The sequence below is a fragment of the Misgurnus anguillicaudatus genome, chromosome 13 (genome assembly GCF_027580225.2).
Source record: "Misgurnus anguillicaudatus chromosome 13, ASM2758022v2, whole genome shotgun sequence".
NCBI classification, from domain to species: Eukaryota; Metazoa; Chordata; class Actinopteri; order Cypriniformes; family Cobitidae; genus Misgurnus; species Misgurnus anguillicaudatus.
The window spans coordinates 17854707-17875466 of record NC_073349.2 but is presented as its reverse complement, the minus strand read 5'-3'; the positions used below and the strand labels follow the sequence as shown (position 1 = coordinate 17875466).

The window sequence follows — 20760 nt, the reverse complement described above, 5'->3', positions numbered from 1 at the left end:
AAAAGGTATAATAAATACTTTCTGCTTATCAAAATGTGTGAATCATTTCTTTAGATAAAATGAAACATTAAGTGCTACATCAACTGTGTAAACTTAAAGGGAGACTCCACTTTTTTAAAAATATCTTTATTTTTCAGCTCCCCTAGAGTTAAACATTAGATTTTTACCGTTTTGGAATCCATTCTGCTGATTTCCAGTCTGACGGTACCACTTTTAGCATAGCTTAGCATAATCCATTAAATCTGATTAGACCATTAGCATCGCGCAAAAAATAATCGAAGACTTTCCATATTTTTCCTATTTAAAACTTGACTCTTATGTACTTATATTACGCACTGCCCGAAAATAGTCCCCTTGGTAACTTTCAATAGCAGGGGACTATTTTCGGGCACTGTGTAATATCATTGCGCCTCCTGCAGCCATGTTACAGCAGCAAAGTCCTTGATTATTACGCCAGAATGAAAGTATTGTTCATACCCATATCTGCCTAGAAAATCGCAACTTTTAATTGTCTGTCGTTCTTAGTACGTGATGTAACTACAGAAGAGTCAAGTTTTAAATAGGGAAAATATTGAAGCTCCTTGGTTATTTTTGAGCGCGATGCTGATGGTCTAATCAGACTCAATGAACTATGCTAAGCTATGCTAAAAATTGTAGCGCCAGACCCAGATATCAGCTGAATGGATTCCAAAACAGTAAAAATCAAATGTTTAACTCTACGAGAGCTGGAAAATGAGCATATTTTCAAAAAAAGTGGAGTGTCCGTTTAAGAGGAACCCAAGAATAATACATTTGCAGATCCCACTTAATGTAATCTATCTAATACAACCATGCCCATGCATTTCAAGTGCAACTTGGGTGTCCAAAATCATTTTGGGATTACTGTATAGAAGCACATGAGTACCTTCATCACAAACGCCAGGTTTCACCACCTCTATCTTCCTCTGATTCTTGCAGGAAGCCAATCGCAGCTCACATTCGTTGTCGTAGGTGGTGCCGTCGCTGCCGCACACAAGTTTAATCGGCTGACCTGTGCACTGCTGACATTCACACTTGTTCTTCACGCACCTCGCGCCCCAGCTACACACAATGTTGTCACAGGTTTCTGATCACATACACAAATCACAGGACGGGAACATTGAGACACAAACAAAACAAACTTGTTGACATCCAGAAGAACTTCCAAACACATTCACTTAGGTTTGTAAACCACAAGGAGTGTAAAATTCGGTATATCTGTGCATGAAAACGGGGCATAACAAGAGCTAAAACCGTTTCTTGTGTTTTGACAAGAAAACCGATTGCATAGCCTTATGCGTTACTGATTGACAAACTCAAACTGATGATGCATGAACATGTATGAAGATGACAGCTGGGCTTCAGAATTTAAGAATTGGTCACCTTTAAATTCATGAGTAGACATTTGAATTGAATTGGCCATTTATAGGATGCTGAATTGAAATTTGAACTAGATTGACTTAATAACTAAATTAAATATATATATTGCACACAGCAATTAAAATAATATCGTTGGCTCCTAATATTTCCGTTCAAATTACAATTCTGCATCCTGTATGCTACCCCACAATTCAAACTGCATTCAAATTAAGAAATTGAATTGGAATTTAAAAGGCAATCTCAACCCAATTCTGAACGGCGGACAACCCCGGCCTCTTGTATACTCACTGCATTCTCCCTGGGCCACCACTTTTAGATCCAGCCGATTAGTGCAGGCTTTCACAGTCAGCTTGCATTCGTTGTCGTACGTCATCCCGTCGCTGCCACACACTGGCTGTCGTGTGTTCAAACACCTTTGTGCGCAAACGCACCGGCCCGTCTGAGTGTCGCAGATCGCGCCAAACGAACAGTTGGTGCAGGACTCGTCAGCTGAAATGGAAGTATGACGTCAATGAAGAGATTTGGGATGTAGATTCGCACCATTGCACTCTGCTGCCGTCCGCCTCAAATCTAAAACCCACTAAAGCTTGGGCTGAAACGTGACGTCCATTTTCTATGAGAGTGGGACTCCCATCAGTTCAGTTGTGGTTCTCCTCCACACGTATATTAGATATCTCGCTATGATCTCTGAAAGCCCAATTAATCAGTAAAATAAAATGTGCCTCTAACAGGTGGGGAGGAGGCACGGCCAATGACAATAACACCTGGGGGATTGCATTAGAGCAACTGCTATCACATTCAATTAGTGGTGGGGTAATAACAACAGCTGATTTAGTGTTAATGGAGAGAGGTCCTAATGCATCTCTCCTCTCTCATCCACCAACCTGTTTATTACACATTAATAAAGTGACCTCGTCGTCGTTCAGTCAACCTCGGGGCTCGAGTGCTCGGCCGGCTTATTAAAAGCAGTTGCAGCGTGCTGCCTGGCGGCTGGCGTGACAGTCAGATGCAGGGCAATAAATCATATTCTCGCACCTGCTGGTATCCTCCTTTATCAGCTTGTGTGTCTTGATAAAAGCGTTTCTTTATCGGTTGCAACGTGTTTCAATCCCTTCTTAGACTAAGCTGAGGGTAATGCATAACATATTTGTTCAGTGTTTAACAATGCTCGAGCATACAAAGGCAAGGGATGGGACACAAGGTGGCCAAAATATTATTTAATACACACATAAATTACATTTACAGTATGGATTTGGCAGATGGTTTTATCCACTGAGACTTACAGTGGATTCAATATATACATTTTAAGCAGTATGTGCTTCCTGGATCGAATCCATGACCTTTGTATTGTATGTGTGTATATGTGTGTGTGTGCAATACACAAGTACAGACACAGGTTTGTATGTAGGAGGTAACTTAGCCTTATGGGAAAAAGTGGAGACTATTTGTCCATTCTGCCCTTAGGTACTCCTACAGATGAGCGTTAAACTGCTCTCTTTGGCCAGAAGAGAGGTAGCACATTTTTAATGTCAGGTGCACAGCAGCACTTTTTGTGAATAGTCGTAAAAATTCCCCAGCGATTGGTGCTTGGGCAAGGGCACCCGCTCTAATAGTCTGCTCCATCTCCTGCAAGTTTATATTTACTGCTTCTCTCACTTTCTCCGCTGCCTGATGATTTTTCTTTTTCCGCCTGCTCAGTGTCACGCAGGTGACCTATATCCCCGACTGTGGCCGCTAACGTTTCAATCACCGGTAAAACTGCCTATTTGCTGCTGACTCTTTAGTTTCTCTGCAAATAAATGTATACGTATCGTTTTTTGAGGGAAGGTTCTCACGCTCCCCGTTACAACGGAGCGCTTACCCGTGGGTGAGCGACAAGGTCAGACGCAACTCAAAAAATCGGAGTAATAAATGTCAATCATATCTCTGTCGGACTGCACCTGAACTATAAAGATAAGAGCATTTATGGGTCTCCCCTCTAAGCAGAGTAAAACGAGAACATGTCGTGCTCTCGTTCGGATGGTCACGTTGCAGCTACCCACATACGAGCGTTCAAGAACAATGCACACAAACACAGCTGGGGTCTGAGTAAGGCAAAGGCTGTGGACTGAATGGGCTTGGATAATTAACGCTGATAATAATAGAAATCACTTGCGGCAAAGAGCTTGGCCGTGTACACTGCTCTCTAAATGAGCAACGTTTCCTTCCGTGTGATTAGATGTTTGGGGCCGGACTTTATTGCCCTGTTCCATTGACACCTGCTCTAGCGAGCGGCCTGCTGCAGCAATAGTGCTGTAAAACTATTGCTGCACTGGCATAAATTGACTTTTTAAAATGTAATAAGTACTCCCAGTTGGTAAAACCAGGTCATACTAGTTTATACTAGTTTGTAGAACACAATGGCTGTTTTCCTGGACAAAAGGAACTTATGTAAGGGATAATGTATAGGCAGCCTGTGGTTATCGCAGAAATAACCCCAGACAGTGTAATCATTGTATCACACTAAAGGGGCTTTTTCACTATAACAACTGCCTATACGTTATCCCGCTTATTAAAATATGTTCATTTTCCAGCTCCCCTAGAGTTAAACATTTGATTTTTACCGTTTTGGAATCCATTCAGCCGATCTCCAAGTCTCGTGGTACCATTTTTAGCATAGCTTAGCATAATCCATTGAATCTGAATAGACCATTAGCATCGCGCCTAAAAATATAACCAAAGAGTTTCGATATTTTTCCTATTTAAAACTTGACTCTTCTGTAGTTACATTGTGTACTAAGACCGATGGAAAATTAAAAGTTGCGATTTTGTAGGCAGATATGGGTAGAAACTATACTCTCATTATGGCGTAATATTCAAGGACTTTGCTGCCGTAACATGGCTGCAGCAGGCGCAATGATATTACGCAGCGCCTTAAAATAGTCCCTTGCTATTGAAAGTAACCAAGGGGATTATTTTCGTAGTAATATCACTACGCCTGTTGCAGCCATGTTACAGCAGCCTTGATTATTACACCAGAATGAGAGTATAGTTCCTAGCCATATCGGCCTAGAAAATCGCAACTTTTAACTTTCCGTCAGTCTTAGTAGACGATGTAACTACAGAAGAGTTAAGTTTTAAATAGGAAAAATATTGAAACTATTTGGTTATTTTTTTTAGGCGCGATGCTAATGGTCTAATCAGATTTAATGGATTATGCTAAGCTATGCTAAAAGTGGTAGTGCCGGACCCGAATGGACTCCATATTTTCAAAAAAGTGTCCCTTTAAAGTAAAATTTTTATTAAACAAAACATATTAAATTATACAACGCTTGCATTAGAATGTCACTTTATATATTGGTTTATACTATTTTTTCTTATTTATTTTTTTATATGTCGCCAAGCGTTAGAGGTAGAGTAGGGTTTGGGTAGGGATGTCATATTATCTAAATCTAAACCTAAACAGAAGCGACAATGGTAAGAAAATAGGACAAAACAGTTGAGTAACCAATACGTGATAATGACACGAAAACAGGAATTCGTTATACGATCACGAAAAAACTTGAAAATTCGTGATAATAGCACGGAAAAAGAATAAAGAAGAATAACGTGACTATATAACGAAATTTCGTGAGACTGGGCTGTGTTTTTCTGAGGTTTAATTACACAGAATTTATAGTAAATGAATGTATTTAATAAAATAAAATATTTTGCGGACCTCAGTTTGAGAACCACTGTTGTAATGCACTGTAAGTCGCTTTGGATAAAAGCATCTGCCAAATGCATACATATAAATGTAAATGTTTATCAGCTTTAATCAGCTTAAGTGGAAACCAATTTCACTAGTTAGCAGTCCAGCTGCAGAACCATCTAGATCAGTGGTTCTCAATTCCAGTCCTCGGGCCCCTCTCCCAGAACATTTAGATGTCTCCATATATAAAAACACCTGATTCAGTTTATCAGCTCGTTAGTGTGTTAATTAAGGAGCCTGATGAGTGAAATCAGGTGTTTCATATAAGGAGACATCTAAAACATTCTTGGAGAGGGGGCCCGTGGACTGGAATTGGGAACCACTGATCTAGACCAGTGTTTCCCAATCCTGGTCCTCGGGCACCCCCTCCCAAAAAGTTTTAGATGTCTCCTTATTTAACACACCTGATTCAACTAGTCAGCCTCCTTCCAAAATGGTAAACATGTCTCCCTAACAAGCTGATGGGTTGGGTCGGGTGTGTTAAATAGGGAGACGTCTGGGGCTTTTTGGGGGGGGGTGCTCGGGGGCCGGGATTGGGAGACACTGCTCTAGACCATCAATTTATCTGTATTTCCACCAACATTTTAACCGTTTTTTTATGTGGACACAGAAAACAGCTCAGAATCAGCTTTGCCAAACATTTACTACTCTTCCACGTCCATAAACTTTAATGTTAACAATTTTTATCTTGTACAGATGAGAAATGCACAAACCCGCTGCCTTGTTTTAATCGCACTCACCCGAACCCGTTTCCGTGGGTTAAATTAAGTCTCTTTGGGTAGTTAAGCCGATGTTCCACAAGCCTCTGAAAAGCGAGATATTGCCATCGTATGTCATTTAATATCTGGCTACCACGATGGGCGACACCGCAATAAAGAGCAACCGTGGCCTGCAGCGCTCTTTCCCGAGATGAATCTTACAGCTACCAAATGACCCCAGCATTCATTTTAAACACTACATACACACATGGTCAAAAAACCGAGCTGAAAACGCATCCCGTCAACATAAAAGCCTCACCCCGTACTCCCTGAACTTAATTCGACAGTGAAATAGACAGGCTTTAACGCAGGGCTCTAAGCTTAGCGGAGATCCACAAGAAAGTCCACTTAATATTCCTCTCCCAAGTGAGCACACAAAAGACAAGCGCAACAAAAAATGATTTACAAGCCTTTTGTGAGGTACACACGCAAACGTGTGTTTGTGCGAGGGGTGAACCGGCCTCTCCGCAGACTGGTACTGTATCTGGAACGTGCTTACAAAGCCAGACAAAAAAAACCATGAGTCATTCAAACAATTACCGTGAAGGATGCTGCCCTCTTTAATTCTAACTTAAGTGCATCGTTTAAAAAAAAAAAGGTCGCAGAGGAGGAAAATTACAGTCCTCTTTCAAATATCGGTGGAGTGCTTAAGTGCAGGGGGTGGACGAGATGAAAAGCAAAAAGAAAGTGAGTGGCATCAATGTGTGTGTGTACTCACCACATGGTCCTTTGTGTTGCATCTGTATTTTTCTCTGTTCGGCACATCCCATGGCCTTCATCTGGCATGAGCTGCTGTACGTGCGCCCGTCGCTGCCGCAAACAGGGTCGTGATCCTGCGGACACACATTCGAGCACTCGCACACGGGCTCGCCGTTCTGCACCACGCACTGGGCTCCGAACTCACAGGTCTTCTTCAGGCAGGGGCTCTCCAGGTTAAGATCTGCCCCAAAAAGCCCCAGAAAGAGATACGAGTTACCACATAGCAGATATGAAGTAGGAAGTAGAGGATAAAGAGACAGAGTTTGGGTGGAGGGGTTGGGTTTTACAACCCTCTGGTTTATTTCTGCAACATGGAGTGTAGGACATTTAATCTATTGGTTCATTATTCCAGTACCAGAAAAAAAACTTACTTTGAAAAATAATAGCAGAAAGAACACCAAAGAGTAAAACAATGCTCAGTCACCATCGGATCAGGAGTGACTTTTGTATTTAATACAGGGGAATTTAGGGGATTCATCAGCACATTTAAAATTGGCTGCCACACTTAAAACTTAAAACAATTTAACAGAGCGAGTTTTAAAGGTTCCGATTCAAAACACAGCATTTCACTTCTAATGTCGTTGGACAGATTTTCTTGTTTTTCTCTACCCATAATGCCTGATGGCTTGAGATAATGTCCCAAGAACCACTTGCTGCACAGATAAGCATCCGCACGGGGCTCCACGCTTTGTAGCTGCAAACACGCAGCCTCATTTGACCGGCCAATCAGAACACTAACTACCTACCTATCTCATTTCATGCATCACTACCAAACCGCTCTCAACGGTGCACGGGCTGCACAAAGAAGAGAGACAGACACAAAGTAAAACACAAAGCATCATCGCAGAATAGGGAGTGCTATAGTTAATAATTCAGTGCGCTGGGTTACAGCGGAGATATGAAATATGAACATGAGAGGACAGAGCTGGGACTCAGTGGTGCCACAGAAGCTCGTCTGTAAGTTCATTAACTGCTGCAGTTAGTAGACAGAGGGCTGGGGGACGCAGGGGCCAGGCACAAGACTGTTTTTGATGCTTACGGGGGAGAGAGAGAGAAGTGGGTCAGAAGTGTAACAGCGTAGCTCACTTTTCTCCAGAGGTGAACTTTCGTCCTCAAGTAAGCCATTTTTTTTGGATAATAAGAAGGGCAAAAAATTAATGCAGAGAGAAAATTGGGGGATGTTCCTGGGGGAGACACTGTTAAAGGAATGACTAAAATCATAATAATAAAGACCTGTGTGATTTTAACCCATACGAAATATGATGTGCCTATTTAGTACTTTACAATAAGGCTGTATTTGTTATTTAATGGTATTTAATAATTTTTGTTTATTTTAGTAAATGTTCATGTTAGTTCACTGTGCATTAACTAATGTTTAAGAGCACCTATTGTCCAATTCACCTTTTTACATTTCCTTTGGTGTGTGTGTGTATTAGTACAAATGCATGCGTTTCAGGAAAAGAGTGAAATCTGGAGCTACAAAAATGTACGGTATGTGGAAAATAATGTGTTTTTTAACCATAAACCATGCAAACATTGTATTATACCAAATACACAAAATAACATTGTTTTTTAGCAACGAAATAGGTGCACTTTAACATTACATAATAATGTAATAGTTCATAATGTATAAGCAAATGCTAAAATTAACACAAACTAAGATTAATAAATTCTGTAGAAGTATTGTTTATTTATATTCATGTTTTTGAAAATATGAATTATATATTCATAAAAAAAAGAATTTAATTCATTTTTTTTGAAAATATGCTCATGCTCAGATCCCCTAGAGTTAAACATTTAATTCTTACCATTTTGGAATCCGTTCAGATGATCTCCGGGTCTGGCGGTACCACTTTTAGCATAGCTTAGCACAATCCATTGAATCTGATTAGACCATTAGCATTGCGCTCAAAAATGATCAAAGAGTTTCAATATGTTTCCCGCTCAAAACTCAACCCTTCTGCAGCTACATCGCGCACTAAGACCAATGGAACATTTTAAGTTGCGATTTTCCAGGCCGATATGGCTAGGAACTATACTCTCATTCTGGCGTAATAATCAAGGACTTTATTGCCGTAACATGGCTGTAGCAGGTGCAATGATATTACACAGTAAGGGTGTCACGATTTCGGTTTTAAATCGAAATCGAACGAAATTAAATCACAACCTCGAACTTCGAATTAAAAAATGGGATCGTCAATGCTGCCACGCCCCCATGTCATGTCCGGTCGGCTTGCCAAGGGGGGGGGGGAGCTCTCAGATATTAATATTTTAAACACGAGGGATGTATTGCTACAACTCCTTAAAATGCATATCATAAACAGGATTACTACCTACTGATCTGACTTCGGACAGAGCGCAGCTCTCTGTACGTGTGCGAGAGTGAGAGAGGCGCCAAGATGCAGCGGATTATATTTTAACAAAAGGGATGGTTTGCCTCAGCTCGCATGAAACGCATAAAACTGAACAAATAAATAATGATTACTACTTTAGATTATGTTTAGACTTCGGACAGATGCGAGAGCACGTGAGACAGAGAGAAGCGCAGCTGCTTATGATTTATTTCAGATGCCCAAGACGCACGCATTAAGTCCATGTGCGTGCAAGAAGGAATCCTCTCTACAAGCTCTCTCACGTATAAAGTGAAGCCCACAAACCCCCATGCGAGGAAAAGCAAGCAATGTGAATGTTACTGTGAAATTATAATAATAATAATAAATATTAATGGCATAGCTTTTTTGTCTTTCAAAAAAAGTAAAAATCGAGAATCGAATCGAACCGTGACATTAGAATCAAAAATGTAATCGAATCGAGGATTTGAAGAATCGTGACACCCCCACTACACAGCAGCCAAAAATTGTCCCCTTAGTATCTTTCAATAGCAGGGGACTATTTTCGGGCATTGCGTAATATCACCGCGCCTCCTGCAACCATGCCACAGCAGCAAAGTCCCTGATCATTACGCCGGAATGAGAGTATAGTCCTAACCATATTGGGCTAGAAAATCGCAACTTTTAATTTTCTGTCGGTCTTAGTAAACGGTGTAACTACAGAAGAGTCAAGTTTTAAATAGGAAAAATATCGAAACTCTTTGGTTATTTTTAGAGTGATGCTAATGGTCTAATCAGATTTAATGGATTGTGCTAAGCTATGCTAAAAGTGCTAGCGCCAGACCCGGAGATCAGCCGAACGAACTCCAAAACGGCAAAACCAAACGCTCAACTCTAGGGGAGCTGGAAAATGAACATATTTTCAAAAAAAGTGGAGTGTCCCTTTAACTAATGCATTACTAATGTTAACAAATACAACCTTATTGCAAAGTGTTAATCAAACAATCTAGCCTTGAAGCATAAACATCCCACCTTGCTTCCGTTTTGTGGTCTTTGAAAGAGAAAAATTCACAAGGGTTTAAAATGACGTGCGGGCGAGTAAATGTTGACACGTTCAGGTGTGCTATCCCTTTAAATTAAAAATAAACAAAGCACTGCACATTTGTATGCTTGGGGTTCAGGGCCGCGGGTGGAGAAAGGCTAGAAGATTAAATGTGACGTGTTTGCACTTTCACACTAAGATTAAAGACATGTCAAAATAAAGGGCAGCCCGTCAGGTTCACTCAGTACAGTGAGAGAGGTAAAAATGACAGGGTGACGGTAAATGTTTGCAGGTGCGTGTTTGTTGTGTATGCTGCTGCTGTGTGTGTAGGAGAGCTTTTGTTTGTTTGTTTGCATGTCAAGCTTTGTACATGTGTACATACAAATTAGATGAGTGTCCGTCCTTCTCTGTGTTATTTCAAAAGCGGTTGTGTGTTTTGTGTGCGCACGTGCGTCCTCTACCTGTGCTATCTATGGTGCCGTTACGGCAGTAATTATTCCTGGATTAGATCCCATCGTGCCCAAATAATATTACAGGAGCACTGATACATTTAATATCGCACACAAACAGGCATCGCGCTGCCTCAGATAAATCCATTACACATTATCCTCAAAATAACTTTGTTTTCCAATATGACTGGAACAAATAAGCACAAAATAATGCAGGAGAACACATTAATGTCACATTTAGATGTTCAAAAACGGATACGAGAGAGACAGGCGCTCTGTACCAAAACCTAGTGAGTTGCCTAGGGTAACAAAATGTAGGGAATTTAATTACGCTACCTTACAAGACACCCCGTATTAGCCAAAACCCTCAGGTGCGGTCACACTGTATTTAGCACTCCTTTAACTTCCAAAGTTTACAAAGCACACAAAGCACTTTCTTAAAAGACGTCTATCTATGTTGGCTTCTCAATAAGAAATATCTAATCAAATCGAATCGCTGACATAATCATCATAATCGAATCAAATCATGAGACCTGCGAAGATTCACACCCCTACTCAATGAGTGGGTGATTCTCACGAAACCATTGAAACACCACGTCACTAATGATTTTAGCTTTAAAATGTGTAATATAGTAACATTAAAAAGCATCAGAATTAACACAATATTGTGTTCTACCTTGCACAATGTGTGATTTCAACATAAGAATTTATAATTGTAAATTTTATCTCATTTTCTGCTGAAATTCTCATTACCGCAATGTGTCCGGCTGTGTTTGAACATGCGTTATGTTGTAATTTAATCAAATTAACACAAAAATATTAAGAAAAAAAATAAATGGATGTTTTTCTAGACTACTTTAGATGACAGAAAAAATATTTACTGAATATTCATGTATAATAATAATGAAGAAAAATTAGGAAAATGATGTGTCCATGCCTGATGTTCTCATCCTCCGCAACACTTTTTGAGAACAGTTTCAGCACACATACAGAATTTTAATAAAGTTTGATTTTGAGCGACCAAGCACATGGACCAGTTACTTCAAGATGGCTACCAGGTAAGATCATTTTTTTACAGTTAATTTGAAATATTGTCTTGTCAGAATGCTTACACGACATTTTGATTATCATTACCGCAACAGATGCTTATTAAATGTTAATTTAATTAATAGAAGCATAATACTTTGATTTTAAATGCATGTGCAGAATCTCCAAATTATGTTCTTTCAGGTTTTTCATGTCATTTTGAAAATATGTCAGTGTTGATGTTTTCTGACTGTTGCGGTAATGAGATTTTTTAAGACTAATTTTTAAAATTATGTTACAAAAAGTGTTAAATGATAAGTAAAAGTTTTTAAATTAATGTTCCCATTTACTCCAGACTTTGTTTTTCAATGTCTGGTGGGAAAAAAAGTAAATTTAAGCAATTTTTACATTTTCATGCTTGACATGTTTAAAACCAAGTTTTCGTGAGAATCACCCGGGTATTGGAAATTTAGCGATAGATTGGTTGCATAATAACATATTTAGCCATCTTAGTATCATCCGATACTAAGATGGCTAGCTAGCATACTAAGGCTCTCATTCAGCCAGTTTAGTGAACGGCATGGGACGGTGCAAGATTAGAACATAACCCTTCTCCAACCTCTTCCTGGCAACTACATTAAATCCCACCCCACATCTGAAAGCGAGTAGGGAAAAGAAGGAGAGCATATCAAACCCATATCAAGCTCAGCACGCATCAAAAAGTGCGTTTCGTGCTGCCAAGCACGTTTTTCATGACGGAAATCAAGTAGCGCCACACACATATCCTTTCTAAACCCACACACGTACCCACTCTAAGTACCCGGCTGTGCCAACAACAATAAAAACAGAAGTGGGAAGTAAGCAGGTTATATTCATGACCACTGTGTTCCTCCGCTGATCTAAAAGTGTCCTACAGTAAAAGCTCTTCTGAGGGAATGTTTCCACAGGAACAAAGCTATTGATTTCTCTGCCGAGAACCAGAGCTTAAAATACGCACTGAACTGGCACGTAACTGCCTAATTTTGCAAGCCGGATATTTTCTCCAGATCTCCACACCTCTCCATCTGCGCCGGGTTGGAGAATGATGAAATCAGGCTCATCAGTAAAGCCTTCTGGCCTTCAGAATGGTTCAATGACCCGTTTCCCATGGCACGGCTCCTAAAACCCAACTGCAGTCTGCGATAATGCTGCTTTATTTTGTTTCTTAAAAAAGATGAAAGATTTCTCACTCCAAAAACAGAACGAAAGTTCCTCTTTCTTACGCTTTCTTATTTTATGTTTTCCATCTCTTGGGGCTGCAAAATTCAAGCGGATTTAATAAGGAAGGGAGAGGGAGAAAGTTCTCAGAGAAATGTTACATGCAACTACGATTACAGACTTTGTAAAAGTCTGCCTTTGGTATATTGAGTTGGCTTGCATATTCTCTCAGTAAGAAATGAGTCCTTTTCGAAGAGTGGCAGAGCCTCTTTGAAATAGTGGGCTGTTATCCCCGAGGCCTGTGCTGGAGCAGCAGTCTTCAAGGACTCCAGCTGTAAGCTGGATGACAGCCACATGCCTCTCTGGGACTGCCATCGGGATGAGATGCGCACAGAACTGGCACATTTGAAGCTTTTTAGAGGTTCACGTACATAAAGGGAGATGCGCTGTTGTGAGTAAAAAGAAATCGACACTGTAAAGTGGCAGAGTACATTAATTAGGAGCCCACGCGAAAATGTGAATGTGTGGACAGGCGGCCCTATAATGAGAAGGTGCGAGGAAATAGCAGGGCTTGGAAGAGCCGAATAATTGCTGTGATCAGGAACTGTGGACCAAGGGTGTCGCAGTCCTCAGACCCCTTCCGCTACATTTGGAGATGTTATATAATATCTACTGTGGCCCCGCCCACTGCTCAACATCTACACTGCACTCTTACATTACATTTCACATTTGTACCAAGTACCGTTTAATTATAATTGAAGCTGAAACACTGTGTTAAGGACTATTAACATAGATGGCACACAAAGGCTTCTCTTCTTTTGATGGTGGACTAATGTGCTTTAATGTTTACTCAACCTTGTGTTTCTCATGACTTTATTTCTTGCAATATACTGTACGTTCTCGAAAAATAAAGTAGCTACATGATGCCAGAAAAGAATCTTACACTTTTAAAAATAAAGGTGCTTGAAAGGTTCTTCACGGTGATCCATTCTTGGTTCCTCAAAGAACCATTCAGTTAACCCTTATGTGTTGTTGGGACCATTTTTGGCCCTTTTTTGTCTTAATTTGGCCACAACTTTCTCTGTGTTTCAGCAAATGGCATTATTTTTGGTGACAAATCTTATAGTTATACATATTTTAAGAAAATGCTTTGAAATGTAAAAAAAACGTAACAATATACCGTGGGCAAATTTACTACCCTTTCGTGTTGTTAGTGGCCAAAATGGCCACTAAATTAAACTGCTGTAAAAATGTATCAGATGATTTTTCCCCCAAATTTTTTCGCATATATCAACCTCAGTACTGATCAAAACTACCAAATGTTTCCAAAACTTCCATGATTTTAACTCTTTAATTGCCAAGTTTATAAGTGGTGTCACTGATTTGGAAAAAACACACACAAAATGACCAATTTTCAATATAAAAGTTGATTGTGGACTGGATTTTCTTTTACCCTTTTCACAGTCTTGGGCATGTAAAAGATTAGTAAAAACATTGGCTTTTACATTTTTGTGTAGCATCAGTTTTTATTTTTTTCTCTCTCATTTATTGTTAGTGGCCATTTTTGCCCTATTGACTTCCATTATAACAATGTTTTTTGATTGCAAAGCCATGACACCATATAATCATGCATTCTTGATTGTTGGCAGTTTTTCCTTTTGCAAAGAGGAAAAATTTGTAATTTTTTTGTTGATCACCATGTGGCACAATTAACCATTTAGTAGGCCTGTGGTTTGCACATTAAGCTTAAAAAAAATATTAATCTGATACATTTTACAGCTGTTTAATTGGACAAAAATGGCCAGTAACAACACAAAAGGGCAGTGAATTGGAACAATGCACAAGAACATTTCGTTCATGCCTTTTCATAATCGGCAGAAACTTGTTTCATCACAACGGACCTTTTGCGAAGGTTTGTCAGACGTTCTTTATGGAACCATTTAGCCCAAAATGTTTTTTCTATGGCATCATGAAACACTTTTATTTTTAACTGTGTTGGCTTTTTTTTGTAGTGGATACTAAAAAGGGTCAGGTGACCTTTCTGTGTTGAGTTTGCATGTTCTTCCTGTGTCAGCGTGGGTTTACTCCGGGTACTCCGGTTTCCTCTCACAGTCCAAAAACATGCAAATTGGAGAGGCAAAATTGTCCCTCCCCCAACATGTGTCTGATTTTACTTGTCCGAATAAAACGTGTGTATGAATTAAGTTCTCGCTATGAATATAGCCATAGATGCTGGAATGGCGTAAATAATAAAGAAAAAAGATAGATATGAAAAAGTATATGAAAAGGTATAAAAATGCTTCTTTGAAGAGCTTTTAACTGAATGGTAATTTGTAAAACCAAAAATGGTTCTTCTATGGCATGTTGTGAGGAACCTTTTGTGGTACCTTTAAATTTAAGAGATAGTTCACCCAAGAATGAAAGTTACCCCACAATTTAAGCATCACTAAGCCACTGCATCTACTTCATATGCTAGAAATACACTCTCCCATGAACGCACATCGATTGTTACCAGTAGCTAGTTATTCTAGTTTGTAAAGTTTTAAATATTAATATTTTTCTTACAAAATCGCATCAATTGCTCTCAGAAGGCCTTTATTAACCCACTGGAGTCCCTGTGAAGGATGGATAGCAGTGGCGAATGCTCATCCGAGGGGCGCAAATTCAAAATAAGTGTTCGCAGTGTCATGTGTGTTGCTTGCGTTTTCAAAATTTGTGTTTGTTGCGTCATGTGAACAATGTGCATCACGTGTCTTGTCAAAATAAGTGCCCGCTGAACACGCGTCAAAACCGTTTCTGTAAAAGAAATGCTCACGTTCACAAACTACATGCAAGACACTCCCTTAACAGTAAACTCTGATTACACATGAGATTATGTGAGTATCTGGCAAATGCGAGCGTCTCTTTAATCATAAACCCATTAGACGCGTCTGCACCAGGCACTTATTTTGACAAGACACGTGATGCACACAGGATCGCTCGACGTGCAGAACACATATTTTGAAATTACAAACCCCACACATGACGGGCTACATACATGTTGTGACGAACTTCGCATCGAGCGCCCTCGAAAAAAGAGGTCACCAGCCGCCACTGGTCATGCACACGATCAAGCTTGACAGTGCCAGTCTTTATACATTATATGAGAGAAAAATCACATTTTGTGATGCAATGGTCTGAGAGTAAAAAACAAAACACACAATGACTGTTTTGTATTTTTGTGTGAAGTCGTGAACTTGTCTGAAGTGATGTCAAATTGCACAGCAACCAACAAATAGTACAAAAGATCTCTGTAAGACCTTAAGATGAAACACCCCTGACACATCTGTATGACTGTAAATGCTACAATCTGTTCAAGCCATACATATTGAGATCCGCTCTGCTTTAAGCCTAATATCGAAATTATGGAGCATGTATGAATTCACACGAGCGTGATACACAGCTATTTTCTCCCTCACATCTTGTCAATATGAGAGAGTTTATGATATCCAGCAAACGGTGCGTGTTTCACTTCCTGTCCCTCTGTATATCAAAAACCGTTAAAGCAGCGACTCTTCCTTGGTTCACTTTTTCTCGCTCTCGTTCCCTACCTTCCCTTTAAGCTTGAGGGGAAACATTTATTAGCGTGTAGGAGAAGGTGTGAAGAAAATGGAGAGAAGGAAATATTAGCATGACACAAGCAGAAATCCCCCCAGAGGCAGTGTTTGGTTTCTGAAGGAGCACTTATCACCAAACAATGGCTTCAAGGGCGTCAAAACTTTCTTTCTCTCCACGCGTTAAGAATTTAACCAGGGAACGAATTCTGTCGCCTTCTCCACGCCACAAGGGAAGACATGGATGAGGTAAGACACTGTGAAACCAGAAAGGCGGAAAGCGAGAAGAGCAAAATAGAAATAACACGAGCGAAAGAAAGAAAATAAATGTTATTGCTGAAAAAGCCTAAGATGGTCTTATCTGGTTGAAGTTATTATAAGGTTCTCTGCTGCCATGAAGAACCTTTAATCAAGAAATGAACTTCTATGACATCATCAACTGCGACAAACTTTATTTTTAACATGACTTAAGCTAGTCCTCCAGCTTGGCCTAGTTTACAGAGGTCTTCTGCCAGCTATTCTTCCAGTCTGACCATCTGAAAGGGCTCAAAATCCTTCTAATACCAGCAAACGAGACCAGCCAAACCTGCCTGGGTTTTTCAGCAAGAGAACAAAACAAACACAAACAAAGCGAGCTTAAAACAGAGTACAGAATGAAAAGTATCCGTGCATCCTTTCAGCAGATGGGAAGCCTTGCACATAGCACTCAAAACAGAGAAATGCAAGCAGAGGAGGATGAGGAAATGAAGGTACAAGAGAATGAAGGCAGAAGCATGCTGTACAAAGAGCCTCCAAACAAAAACACGCAGAAGCTGCTGAGAGCTTTTCAACCTACCACGGTGACCCAGATTCAACCTCTCCACAAACAGCGCATTGCAAAGGTTGGTACTAAATATAATCACACTACCCCGGCTCTTCAATCTACCAGTCTAATTGGATTCATTACACACATCTCTCAGGGCCCTCCAAAGTTCAATGGGTGCTTAACCTGTTATTGTTTCTTCTTTCAAAAGCAAAAAAAAAATCAAGTTTGTGCCGTTTTCAGCGAGCGATGCTAATCAAATAAATATGCAAATGATAAATATTAATCAGAGTGCCTTGTCACCTGGGGCGCCTGATTCCCAAGCGTCTCTTTTAACTCAATGTGAGCATTGTAAGTCTTTATGAGTTATAGCCATGAGAAAAGAAAAAGAGAGACAGACAATGAAAAATGGTGAGCTGGTGTATTCTGAGCTTCTGTTCACAAGCTATGAAACATCCTCTGGACTATAATGACAGCTGTGTATTTAGGTCAGCTTCATTTGCGGGATCCATCTTGTGCTGCCTAGAGAAACAGACGGCTTTCTTTGCTTATCATTAGGAGTCCATTACGGCCGGCACACCCACTGAGTTACAGAGCTCGGAAATTACATAGAACAAGGCTGAGCCGCGATAATGCACAAAAGCTCATCAGTCAAGGTTTCAAAGAGTTCAGTCAAAGCAGACACAGTTTTTCATTCGATGCGAATGACGCTGTAAGGGATGTAAGAGACGACTTAAATCGTTGTAGTGTGTCTTGATAATTCGGCCAATGAAAACTTTTTTTTATACATTTCTTGTATTTTTATCTGTCATGCAATGCAGTACAACATTTTTACGAGATGTAATATACACTCACCTAAAGGATTATTAGGAAAACCTGTTCAATTTCTCATTAATGCAATGGTGTTATGGTGTGGGGGATGTTTTCTTGGCACACTTTAGGCCCCTTAGTGTCAAGTGGGAATGGTTTAAATGCCACGGCCTACCTGAGCATTGTTTCTGACCATGTCCATCCTTTTATGACCACCATGTACCCATCCTCTGATGGCTACTTCCAGCAGGATAATGCACAATGTCAAAAAGCTTGAATCATTTTAAATTGGTTTCTTGAACATGACAATGAGTTCACTGTACTAAAATGGCCCCCACAGTCACCAGATCTCAACCCAATAGAGCATCTTTGGGATGTGGTGGAACAGGAGCTTCGTGCCCTGGATGTGCATCCCACAAAACTCCATCAACTGCAAGATGCTATCCTATCAATATGGGCCAGGATTTCTAAAGAATGCTTTCAAACACAGTATTAGTATGGTGTTCCTTATTATCCTTTAGGTGAGTGTAAGTCTCATGTGTGCCGAAAATGTGAAGTTTTAGCTCAAAATACCCCAAAAATAATTTGTAATGGCATGTCCAAAATAACCCTATAAAAAGGTGCATTAGTGGTACAATGTGCTAACAAACACATTTAGAAAAGCTTTTGGGTAAAGTTAACCAATCAGTCAGTGGCCATGGGCGGGGCTTTATCAGTATGACATCACATTAACAAGAGAATCAAAACAGCATGTCTACTAAGACTGCTCTGGTTTAATGGGGATGAAAAAAAGAGGGTGGTTGTGTTCACATACTGCCAACACACATTTTTGTCGAAACTTTAAAGGTCCCGTTCTTTCTGATCCCATTTTTTAACACCTAGTTAGTGTGTAATGTTGCTATAATAGCATAAATAATACCTGTAAAATGATAAAGCTCAAAGTTCACTGCCAGGTGATATATTTTCTTGAATTCGCCTTTCAAAGCCTACAGCGAACGGCCGGTTTGGACTACAGCCATCTACTTCCTGCTTTAATGACGTCAGTAGAACAGTTTTTTTACTAAACTCCGCCCACAGGAATACGTCAGTCGCCAGCTAAGCTAACGACAAGCTAAGCTGCTGTCGAATCACAACACACTAAACAAACTACACAGTCAGAACTCGTTAGGTATTTCTGACGAAGGGACTTCATTGAACAAGGAAGACATCAACCCGTTTTGAGGACACTGAAAACAGCGCTATAGAGATAAGTAAATAGTGTGAAAAATACCACGTTTTTTTACACGTGAAACATGAACACATGTGATATTGCGCACTGTAAGCACAATCAAAGCTTCAAAAACACAGAAAAAGCGGGAACTTTAAAAAAGTCAGTGTAGACACTGACTAGACATAATTTTTAGCCTGGGTGCCAGCCAAACTTAGCCCCACCCACAACATTTCTTGTCGGGAAGTTCGGTCTGGTGCCGCTCTGTTGTGGCGCAACTATGCTCGAACCAAAGCTGGTCGAACCAATCGAATTGTCAGGGAGGGATTTATACAATGATGGACAGATGATCAACAGTAACGTAATCAACCACGTCACCAAAGAGCAGCTGTGTTGAATCCGTTTACAACAAAGATGGCTGCCGCTGGAGAATTAAGATGTGAAGATTCTGCCATCGAGTCTGTTCTAGAAGATATCAGCGTATTGATTTTAAAAGAGGAACAGAGATCAAGGCATTTGTTGATCGAAAAGACGTTTTTGCAGTCCCTCCTATGGGATTCAGCAAAAGTTTAATTTATCATCTGGCGCGGCGTGTACGTGCAACTTGGTATGCACAACAACGTGTATATAACTAACGGTCGTTGCCAGCTACTTTTCGGAAGCCCATGGATGAAGTTTATCTTACTTAATTGTAAGAGATAGTCTGACTGTATGACTTAGAACTCACAATGTCGTGATATGAATGAAATGTTGTAAACATAGTAGGTGTCAATGTACGTTCGCTAACTCAGACAAAGTACACTGCAAACAATGATTTTCAAGAAAACAATTGCAGAAAATAAGCAAAAAAATCTGCCAATGGGGTAAGCAAATATTTCTTGAATTTTCCTTTAACTTAGTGTTTAAGAATAATGTTCAAGATTTTTTTGCTTGTTTTATGCACAAAATCACTTAAATTTAATATTTTTGGTCTAAAAACTAGACTTGTTTTCTTGGGTCGTTTTGCTCATCAAGAAAAAGCATCTTAATTTAAGAATTTTTATATATTTTTACTGAAAACAAGACAAAAATACTAAGAATTGTTTTTCTTGAAAATCATTTTTTGCAGTGTACAATCATAATGTTAGTCTCATTGTAGCGAAATAACTAGCAGTTCAGGTCAGGCTGCAAAAAGACAGACGCCATTTCAACATACATTACACAATCGGTTGCTCTGATTGGTTGTAGGTCTATCCAATTGAGTGCAGAGGCATTTTGGTCCTGGTTCGGTTAAAGGTGCCCTTCCACACAAAACCGTTTTTACTTGTATTTTTTGATATGTGTTAGGTCTATATGTGTCTGTGCTTTATCGGGAATGTGAAAATGAACTTCTACCTCCTATGTCAGCTCTATCCACTGAAAAGAAATAAGGGGAGAAATTAGGTCAGTTGAAAAAGCTGATCAGTGTGACGTGGAACTGATCGAGCTCATTATTATTCATGAGCTCTCCCACTTGAGACCGCGCCCAAAGTTTTCGTTCAGCTCTGTGAGTTTTCTATTCCGCAAGGATGGCTGAACGTCAACGTGCTTGTGCCCTATGCAGGAATAGAGGTTCAACTATGCACATGTTGCCCAAGAACCCAGATTTAAGAATTAAATGGCTTCAGTTCATTTTTGGAA

The 20760-nt window shown here is 39.9% G+C and overlaps 1 protein-coding gene across 12 annotated transcripts in view; it reads right to left on the bottom strand.

Annotated features, from left to right (window-relative positions):
• agrn (agrin) overlaps window positions 1-20760 on the bottom strand; it is a 329502-nt gene that overhangs the window by 95497 nt on the left and 213245 nt on the right. For all 12 annotated transcript variants that reach the window (XM_073875244.1, XM_073875252.1, XM_073875243.1 and 9 more), the window contains 3 exons: window positions 6605-6826; window positions 1687-1887; window positions 905-1105 (listed from right to left, as the gene is read on the bottom strand). In XM_073875244.1, coding sequence (XP_073731345.1) covers window positions 905-1105; window positions 1687-1887; window positions 6605-6826 — 624 coding nt within the window. The remainder of the gene's footprint in view (window positions 1-904; window positions 1106-1686; window positions 1888-6604; window positions 6827-20760) is intronic.